General features: G+C 31.3%; 1 protein-coding gene across 1 annotated transcript; it reads right to left on the reverse strand.

Moving 5' to 3' along the window:
* Positions 1 to 1,737: 1,737 nt before the first annotated feature.
* Positions 1,738 to 9,286, reverse strand: LOC119830939 (putative polypeptide N-acetylgalactosaminyltransferase 9). The gene is made up of 10 exons (XM_038354130.1): positions 9,094 to 9,286; positions 8,422 to 8,505; positions 7,092 to 7,242; positions 6,039 to 6,205; positions 5,303 to 5,467; positions 4,600 to 5,057; positions 4,020 to 4,202; positions 3,472 to 3,579; positions 3,017 to 3,145; positions 1,738 to 1,926 (listed from the first exon to the last, which is right to left on the reverse strand). The coding sequence occupies exons 1-10, from the start codon at positions 9,284 to 9,286 to the stop codon at positions 1,738 to 1,740; spliced, it is 1,827 nt and encodes a 608-aa protein (XP_038210058.1).
* Positions 9,287 to 11,079: the final 1,793 nt, after the last annotated feature.

Consider the following 11,079-nt stretch of genomic DNA (forward strand, 5'->3'; position numbering starts at 1 on the left):
ACGATATCATCGAAATTCTGTTAACATTTACAAACAGACTAAAAATAAACCCAGAATAAAAGCTTTGGGGATCATTAAGTGTAATTGCCCCATGGGGTGTGCTTCCAATTGAGGTCAAATCTTGATATTTGTTTCGGTCATAGTATTCGGTCCTTTGTTGTTTTCTTGTATAGATAGAAAATAGACTTGTATTGTCATTTGCAATTGATGTAGGTTAAATAAATATAAAAAATACTTTATAGAAATTGACTCTACTAAATACCGGCTTGGCAAAGAGAAATATGGATGGCATAATTAGTTCTGAAAAGAGGCACGTTATTCTAGAAGCTTTCTATGCATTTGCTCTTTGCTCGTGTTTATCCACGAAAATATGACATTTTGAATGAAGATAAATTTTCATACAAAGCCTTCAGTGGGACCGCAATAATGTGGTCACGAGTGGACTGGCTTCCTGTGGTTTTTGTTTACGAAAAACGGTCCCGTTATGCTACATTTAAATAGCAATAAACATATCACCCATCTCAGAATACCCGTGGAAGGTTATTAATGTGAAGGTAAAGAGAATTATGTTTGAGAGAGAGGTAACGTTCAAGGGAATCCCGTTTATTATAAAATTTTAATAAAACATATGTCGAATGTGCTATGAAAATATAATTTAAGAAATCAAATATGGATATTGTTAGTGAAATTTAATATATAGATTTAGAAAAAACAGACAAGTAAGTTATGCTTTATTGCCCACATTGCTTGCCATAGAGGTTACTTTGCTTTTTAATTGGGTTTAATTTATGTTAAAAGTACAAAGAATAACGTCTCTTTATTTATACATATTGTAGCTCAGAAATTGGGTAACATATAAATGAATTAGTAACACGATTATTATGTTGTAATGAATGTATTATGGGTTTCATGAATGATGAATGAAATATAAGAAATCGAATGATTATTGGTTCCATCGTCACTAATTTCATTATTATTTAATCCTATAGACGGCATAGATAAGACTGATACTGATAAGAATATTTGAAAATAAAATCTATGTATTAGTGAATTAAATTGTCGTGTCTGTGTTTATGTTTTTTCTTATTACCTTCTTTACAATGTTCAGAGTTTTGCCCTTTTTTGTTAGTTGTTGTGTGTGTTCTTGCGTGTGATCAAATATTGTCTATATCTACGTCTATGTAATAAGATAATTTTTACCCCGAGAAGAATAACTGAGACAACAAACAGGGAAAGGAATACAAAAACTTAATCGCGGAATAAAATGATCCTCTGTAAACATTAATATAAAATACGTCGTAATAAATATCTAAGCCAGCAGTGTCATAAAATCTGTCCTCTCTTACCAACTATCTTAACTATAGTATAACATCTCACTACCCACTTTTAGAACGAAAGAACTATTAATTCTTGGACATGCCAGTTGTGTCACGATGTGTTTTCTCACTGTTTCGAGAAGTGGTGATGTAAATAATGTGATACATTGAAAAATAAATTTATGCGTCCAGCGAATTTCAAGATTTCGTGATGTGTGAGTTACGTGCTTTTATGTATATAGATATAAGATTGTAAATCGTTTGATATATAATAGAAATTTGATTAGTCGACTATAACATCATTCGCATTTTTTTTCAAGTTTCAGACCAATAATGAATTCTAATAGCCAAAAAGAATATAATACAATACATTTTATGGCGCGTTTTTTTTATGTTTTTATACTATTAAGTATTTTCGATGCTAAATAGAAGGCTTGTTTATTAAATTCGTTCGTAATTCAGGCAAAAGTCTTTGATCCACATAATTTTCCATGATCCATTCTTGATTTGTCAAATTGGCACATCTCTTGAGCTCTAAATTTAAATGATTTCGACCAGCAGCAATTATAGTAAGGCACCGCTTCATTTGGTTGTTTTTGATAGATTTAATCTAAAAAAACAAGTTTATTCGGTTAATTTATAAAGATCTTAAAGAAATTATGCATTTAGGAAATATTATAGTTTTCCATTCGTTTTTCAGATAATTTAACTAATGGAGAAATAATGTTTCAAATTATCAACTTAAATATCTAAACATGCACACATGCATTTTTCCCGTTTTATATTTCAAATATAAAATTTTTTTTTGGAATCGATATGTTACGCATAAAGAACAAAATTGCTAAATTGTTTCAGGTTATAAAAATTGGGCCGTCGTGTTATGATAATCGAATGAATCTTCAGAATGTGTCGTGGCTTTTTTGTATAGATACAACGCGTCCTGCGCGAATAGCATGTCGGCCACGACACAAGTTTCACAAATAGGTCTTTCTTTGATTGTCGCAACGCGTCATGAGCGTTTTCATTAGAGCCATAACACACACACTTTGCGATGTAGATCTTATAATGTCACGACTTAGCGTTGTGCGCTGCTTATACGCTTATTGTGAAATAATAATACCTAAGTCTCACTCTAGTGAGTCATTAAATATACTTAAGCATTAAATTCTTTGAAATCTAGAATAGACGCTCAGTATGCTAATATTAAAAATATACAAAGTAATGTACATCCCACCTAATACAACCTTATTAAGAAAACGAAAGATTTCAGAATATTGCAACATAAATTAATGACATACTCGCAGCTGTAGCAATATATAATGTAAGCAATATATTTAGTAAGTTTAAACTATAGCAGATACTTTAAATTTTCAAATAAATATATTGCACCGGGGTCATAACACCAAGAAGCTTTTAGTAGGTAAACTATTGTAAAAATGTATTGTTATGAAAACTCAGTGTCTTGAGTGTTGCCGCATCTAATGTCCCGTTTCTCCTTACTAATATTAAAAATGTGAAAGTGTGTTTTCTTCTTCAAAGCAATGGAGCAATTTTTGTGAATATAGGTAGATAGAGAGCGGACTAGGCTACTTTCTACTGACGTGAAACATCAGATTCCCGTAGGAATTTCCATTGACTATGCGGGAAAAACCAGTTTTCATTACAAAATAACCTAGTTATTACGTCAATTATTTCCTTACCTTAGGATCATATAACCATACTTGGGAGGGTACTTTCTCATCACACAGAACCATAGTGACGAATCCAAGCATATAGTCTAAGCACATATTGTCGTGTTCTATTCTCCCATATTTTGTATAAACCCAGAACTGAAATCAATATTATGACATTATCATATATTATTGCATGAAAGCAAGAATAATTCCAGTGTGGGAAAAGGACAGAGCTATACAAGTCGTCTAGCTCAATCTACATATCCAGTTTCCCACACTGGATTTTAGTACTTCGATTACACATCACGGTAACCCCACCGATCAAATAACTACATAAGGACAGAGAATTATTATATGAAAATAATGCCAATAACGTATAATAAATTACTTAATAATAATTAAAAGATAAGCCCCACGTTAAGTGCTTAATTATTTTACTAGGCTGTTAGTCATCGAAATATATACATATAATGTTCACTCACTTGGTTTCCTCCTTCAAAGTGACACGGATGTACACTCACCGCTCCTTGAATATTCAGTGTCGATGATATAACGTCAAGACACGCAGGAAATTCTCCCATATTGTAAATCTAAATGACACGAAAAGTGGTAATTCAACCGTCTTATACCGCTAAACTGTTTTATGAATGCAATAAAATACATTTTATGCGGAGTCCTTGGAACTAATAAGACAGAACGTTCGTAGAAAATAAAATCATTGAAAATATGATAAATTGATACTAAGAAGAGGTGTGTAGGTTTATTACTTTAGCTGAGAAGGTTTTTAATAATAGCTGCCGGAGAAACACAATTAATCTACCTTTTGTACTTTACCAAAGAAAATATATTGCATAAAATTTTCTAATATATTTCTGTGTATTAAAGAGTGCTGCATGTAAAATATTTATGCGAAATGAATGAAATGATCACCATCAGTAGAAATGCTTTGGTATTTATTGCATTTGTATTATGTCCTATTTGTGAATTAGTTTAAAATAGAAATTAAAGTGCAACTATATGGACTACACACCTGACCGTAAGCCACATTTTCATCAGGTAATTTCATGTCTGGGTATACATTATGCAAGTACCATTCAAAAGATTTACATTTCAATTTTTCTCGCAATTTCCTTCGCTTTGTTACATCACCGAAATGCTCTCTTATATCCCCGATCCTTTGATAATAGTATTTTGCATAATCATCTAGCCACACCTACGTGACAGAGAATATAATTGTGAATAAGTACGATAAAGATTCGAATTATTTGCTACAATAAATCTATAAAATAATATAATCTGTACAAATTGTGTAAAAGCAACTTGTCTGTATCACTTTCATAGTTACGCCATAGCACGATAATTTTTTTTACAATAATTGCTCTGGTAATTTGGTTGAAATTAAGAGCCCAGGTTTTGACTACAAGACATATAAAACAGGTTAGAAACTATTCACTTACTTTAACTAAACTAGCCTCTTAGTTAAGGTATTTATAAAAAAAATACTTTACTATTAAATAAATCATAAAGATATCTAGACAGCTAATGTTAACTCTTCATTTGGATAATGGAAAATTATATTTCAAAATGTTATATATAAAATTTATTCATACCTCAGCCAATCGCAGAGAATTTTTCATCAACGATTTCTTCACATTCTTGTAGGGAAATGTTCTTCTGAAAACATGGCCTACATGCGAACATGGTACTATCTCCAGAGATCCACCGCACATCCACGTTTTGAAAGACAGCTCTAAATTCTCCCCTCCCCATATATCGAAATTAGAATCGTAATAGCCCAAATGTCTAAAAAACTGCTTGTGTATCGCAAAAAGGCCTCCAGATATTGTAGGCGTCTTTACTGGTGCCGCTTTCTCGGCACGAGTTTCTAGAATATACTTTGGTATTGGCCGCCAAATGAATTTGAGGTCCCATTCGAAGCCTCCTATTTGAAGGTTTTCCGTTGTTTGTGGTATGTATTGAAATGTGGATACATCTATATGATCAACAAGTGGGCTGACAACGGTTTTGGGATCCTTCTTTATCTGTTCTAATAACGGTTCTAGCCAGCCTGAAAACATAAAGAATGTTAGAATATATTTATCAAAATTTTCGCTAATTTATATTGTACATAGATATTTTCTTCGTTAAATAAATGATAAGTGAAAGGGGAATCTTTGAATATTAAAAAAGCTATGTGTTTTTAAGTAAATCCATTTTCTAGACTAGACAATAATAAAAGCAGAAAAGTTGCTACTGTCAATTGCGCTGTGCTATTTGCATTTTATTAATTGTGCTTATTGCGAGCCTGCGTACCTTTAGTGCATTCACAATGACTGTCCAGAAAAACCAACACGGTCCCAGATGCGTATTTGGCCCCCATAATTCTGGCTCTTATCAAACCTTTTCTATGAATCGCTCGAATTAATACAACTTTCGTTTTAGTCCTTACATAGTTTTCTAGATCATCGTTTAAGTGGCCTAAAGTACAATGATGATATTAAAGTAACATTTATCAATTTATTTTATAACAATAATTACCTGTCTGTTACCTGGCTGTATCTCATGAAACTTGCTAGTTAGGCAGTAAAATTTTTCAGAGATTATGTATTTCAGTTATATCAACAAAAATAGGAGAAATTGTCGTTTTTTGTTCAAACGATTGGCATGGTCATAAATTAGTCGGGTGATTAACTTCATGCAACGAAAATTTTAACATTTTTTTGTTTTATTGTTTTTTTTTTAACTTCTAGGCATGGTTACATTGGGTTGTATTAATCACATAAAAATATGTGAAAAGGTGTTAACGGAAAAGCAAAAAAAATACAAGAACAGGGTTTATTATAGGTACAATAAAATTTAAATTTAAATTATGATAGAATTCAATAAGAAAACGAGCTATAACATTGTAACGACAGCAATTAATAAAAAGACTAAAATACAAAAAGCGATCATTGTATCAAAGGAAGACTTTCAAAGACACTACTTAACATTTAATCATTTTGCGTCTAAATCAAATTAGAATTCATGAAGGTTTCGAGAATCCACTTACTCATAGATGAAAAATCATCAACAAGAATAATTTCTTTCAATAGATTGGGCGGTGACCTGTTGAGGACCGATTCAACGGTTCGCAGAAGCACCGACCACGCCTCGTTATAAAAACAAATTACTACGGAAACCTCAGGTAAGTTCTTGGAATAATTCCTTTGTTTACACCTGGAATAAAGATTCGGAAAATTGGGAAATTGGTTAGTAACGTAAAGGGAAAAATATAAAGGGTCTCAAGTCTTTGTATTGAATAAGTAGAAAGATTTTCCTTGTAGATGTTTGCCCTATTACAAAAACGAAATACAATTTCTATAATTGATTATTGAATTGATTTAATTGATATATTTGTTTTAATTTATGCCTTATAAACATCAACGGTAGGTACAGATAGATAGGTAATTAGATCATAAACATTGTAATATTATATAATTAATTATTATTATAAATACTGAAGCGTAACAGATTATATTTTCACTGCGTAACTGATGCACCGATTTCAATGAAATTTAGAAAGAAGGAAATATATAAACATATTTTTTTATGACATAGCGAGTGAGCTGGTGGTTCGGTTTCGCGTTCGTGGTGATAAGCGATCACCATCGCCCATGAACATTCGCAAAGCTAGTGCCTCTGCGAATGCGCTGCCCGCTTTTATGGGGTAAAGGGAGGAATGAGTTGGGACGGGTGAGAAAAAGGAAACGAGTCTCCGGCTCTCCCACTCACGGTACGAAACACAGTGGCATGCCACTATTTCACGCCGGTTTTCTGTGGGGGTGTGGTACTTCCCCGGTGCGAGCTGTCCCAATTCGTGCCGAAGCGTGCTCGACTACCACAGTATATATTTTAAATCAACTCCTAAAGGAGGATAAAAAGACTGGAGCACAATTATTTATAAGATTTTCTATCCTGATTATGTACATCATAATGGACAAAATCATGGATGCTCACGAACACATTTCATATTGATGATTTATCATGATGATTACATATTATATAAAATACTTGGTATATGTGTTCTTACACCATAACTTCAAAATAATTAATGTAAAGTTACCATTCATCCCTATAATCTGGGAGAGTACGATCAAGGGGTATAAGATCACTGACGAATTCATTGAAACAGTGGTTACGCCACCCTTTCTTTATAAGCGCTTTAATGGGCCCCTTTATATCATCTTCAAATACTACAGCAGTTCCATTCCTACCTGAAACAATGATATATAATTAAATAATAATAGTAAATATGTTTTATTTATATACAATCAAACTAAATGATCCACTGATCACCAATCTAATCACTGTGGTGGGTGGATTCTCCCGCAGCATATAACAAAATGATTTATTTTTATTTATTCCATATTTAAACAATACAATCAAATACAATCAAAAGAAATAGCATATAAATAGTTGGCACTTTATAAAGATACACTAGTTCCCACACTAGGATCCCCTGTGTTGTGGGCAAAAAGGTTATATCTAATGAGTTTAACGGTATTTTTAATCAAATGACAGTAATATTATGTAATACACTTGAAATAACAATAGGATAGTATTAAATAATAAAAAAAAGAAAATTACTTTGGATTTTATATGGACCTTAATAAACACTGACCTCTCTATCATATTCAAAGGTTTACTATGATATCTTTTAGAAAGTTTGAATTAGGTTGGTTTATGTGGATAAACTAACGGAACGTTTAATACTTTTAACTAAGTAAATAGGTAGCGTTTAGCTCGAAACTCAGGCGAGGTTACTTTAGTTAATAACTTCCATATAATAATTTGTCAATACTGAGAAACAGTCAATACTCATGAGATACAGTTTTCAGCAGTTCAGTTCTCACATAGTTGAGCTTTTATCAATAGATAAAATTCAGAATTTCATATATCACATGGTATTGAATGTATTTTATGAATACGGTTGATATTTTAGTTTCCGTGAAATGTATCTCACGATATATAATACTGAATGAGGAAGATAAAAGATAAAAAATCGTACCAATAAATTTTCTCTTTCCACACGTTAAATCATCTTATTTGTAAATGTGAATCAATACAATAGTTGGTGTGTTTAAAACTCTCTTCTGTAACGTAATCATTAAAATTTAAAATAAAGCAACTAAATGTTAAAGCTATGTTATGACGATTCAAAACTGCTTTTAGAAACAGTCTAATTGATTAAATCAATGTTTGAATTTCAGTAGTTTTTCACAAGAAAAGACAACAAACATGTTAACGTTCTAACTTAAATTCCCACAAATAAACGTGAGTAATTTTTCATGCGGGCCGGTGTACAAAAATATTCGTTTTAATTTTATACAAACAAAACACTAGTTACTGCAGTCTTGTAAAGTAGCACTCAGTCTAATCTAATGAGCTCTTACCTGGTGGAAATACAGTATTTTTCACTGCTGAAAGTTTATCTTCTACTGAGAGGTTACGGCCCGCTAAACCGACAAGTTTCCAGGCTGGAACGTTTTTCCCAATTAAACAGTTATGTAGTAAAGAAATGTATAGGTTATTTATAAGCATAGTTCAATAATTATAATTAATTTGAACCTTTGGGCATTACTAATGATACATGGATACATGGGTAGGTATAGATCTCTTACACGGAATCATAATTGGGTTTCTTTTTTATTATTCTTATCTTATAAATAGTTCTTAAGTCATGAAGGATGATTCACCACAAACGCGAAATTATATTTTGTTTTCCCATACATTCACTTAATTCCCAAATAAAAAAAAGCGAGGATGTAGGATGAAAATAGTAGATTCTCCCTTTTATTAAATATAAAGCATTTTAAAAATTACCCTACTAATAACAAAAGTAACTTTGTCTCTCTCTAGTTTACGCCTTTAGCACTGAATCCGTTCAGGTAAAATTTGGTGCAATAATAATTTTGGACCAGCGAAAGGACATAATATGATGATTTTCTTCCAGATAATCCCAAGAACGAAAGCTAAGCGGGAGAAATCCCAACAGTATCTATGTTTTTCTTTTACTATTAAATGAATAACTATACATAAACTCGTCACTAATAAATATAACATACTTGAAAGCGGATCTGTATACTGGTTCATTCCGCCATGCTCTCTTCTGAATTCCCTCAAGGCGCGTTCATATAAAACCATATTATCAACATTGAATATATCGCGACGCTGCAGTTCCCTAAACACAGTTAGTAGACTTACAGCAGATACCACAATAAGCAAGAGTAGTATTTTTAAAGCTTGCTTTAACGTCATTCCGCTACTAATTAATGAAACACGGTGCTAGTTAAACTACCGACTGAATGATACCCTACATCACTCTTTCAGCACTTTAGTATGGAACACTTATTCTGGTAACAAAAAATATAAAATACTGCCCAATTTCGTTAATAATTTTTATATTTTTCTATATTAATGTAAGTGTAACATGACATTTAACTATTACAAAATTTAAATATTATACAAATTGCTGAAAGTTGAATTAAAATTATGGATTTCAGTTAAAGTATAGAAAAGAAAATGAAATCGTTTATTAAACAAGCTACACAAAATATAAACTTCTTATATAGTTTTCACTGTGTTGCAGTAAAAATTCTGAATTGTAGTATCTTTTAAAAAACTGGCTTCACATAATCAATAGAATTTAAAACGCGACAAAGAGAGGAACTCTATGGACTAAACCATACAATTATGTGGATTATTTTCCCGATTACGTTTCTTATTGCGTCAGTGTGTTTTCTACTTTCAATACTAAACGGCTATTATCTTCTTGTAAACTTAACATCAAAGAATATGTTGAATTTAAACGTAAAACTTATTGTCACTTTCATAATATATCAAATTGTTGCTTACAATGGCTTAAATATTATGTAATTTATAAAAGCAAAAAAGAAGCGTCAGAATAATCATTTTTTTCTTGGTTGATACAATCAAGTACTGCGAAGTTACACGGTTCCCACACTACAGGTAAACATGTAAATATTTACGTTTTCCGCACAATGAACACACAATATCAGTCGTTATTTTTTTATGCAAAAGAGTACAATTTAAATTGCTTGCAATACTTTATAATTCGATATTTTTAAAATAAATTGTTTTTGTAACGTTTCTGTTATTTTTAATGATATGTATTTAAAATAGAAATTCTACTATAATTATAAGCACATAGGTTCATATTTTTTTAAAGTTAGTAAATCACGCAATATTGTTAAAATAAATTTATTAGATTTATTATACTGAAACAATTTTTTATGTATCATTTAAGATAAGTAGCAAAAGTTACCTCAACTTAATTAAATTAAATGCCGCAACGTAAACGTTACCCTTTGCAAAAATTTCTTCAGGTTCATCACTTACAACTTTATATTTACGTGTGAAATAAAAATGTTCACACTATTTAAAGCTCTATGTCGATTTGGTAAAGCATAAAATTGTCACTTTCATTCACATTGCGCTGTAGAAAAAACTTGCAGTGTCACGTTTCAGACAAGGAAAAAAGGTATCCTCTGATTTACTTCACAATAGTATCGTTAAAGTAAATTGTGGTTGAAAAGAAATACTAAAAGGGTACGCGAATAATTTAAAGAAAGCTACTCTTTAGTTACGACGACTGGACGAATGATTTCTTTGAGAGGAAAAAAAATATTTTTAAATAAGAATTGAAGGTATTAAAGGGAGACAGAATGCGGAAAATGTGAAAGTGAATAATTGTAGTTAAGGTTTACATGATTTTGATTTGAACAATGCATTTGGAGTAGTTTTATTTTTTGCTTGCATAGCTGTGGTACTCCTAGTTCTTACCAATGACAACATCAAATATATACAAAGCATATAATTACCATTCACACACACACACACACAGTCCATGCAGTTTTATTTGCTTATTTCTTTATTCTGCGACGCAAAAGTGATATTATGTTATAGTTTAAATAATATAAAATCATAAGTGTGTATGATAAATAAACTGTATATAAATTTATGAAGAATATTCATTATTATTCATCAATCATGTCGTAGTATCTTTAATACGATTTCATTAAAATTTTAAT

This window comes from Zerene cesonia, chromosome 12 (assembly GCF_012273895.1).
Source record: "Zerene cesonia ecotype Mississippi chromosome 12, Zerene_cesonia_1.1, whole genome shotgun sequence".
Classification (NCBI taxonomy): domain Eukaryota; kingdom Metazoa; phylum Arthropoda; class Insecta; order Lepidoptera; family Pieridae; genus Zerene; species Zerene cesonia.

What these genes read in the sequence shown, in the direction of transcription:
- LOC119830939 (XM_038354130.1), bottom strand. Translation starts at nt 9,286, where the DNA reads ATGACGTTAAAGCAAGCTTTAAAAATACTACTCTTGCTTATTGTGGTA. An exon ending in AAATACTGTATTTCCACCAG is followed by an intron (nt 7,243 to 8,421) that starts GTAAGAGCTCAT and finishes TCATTGTTTCAG; the next exon opens with GTAGGAATGGAACTGCTGTA. An exon ending in TGATGATTTTTCATCTATGA is followed by an intron (nt 5,468 to 6,038) that starts GTAAGTGGATTC and finishes ATTGTACTTTAG; the next exon opens with GCCACTTAAACGATGATCTA.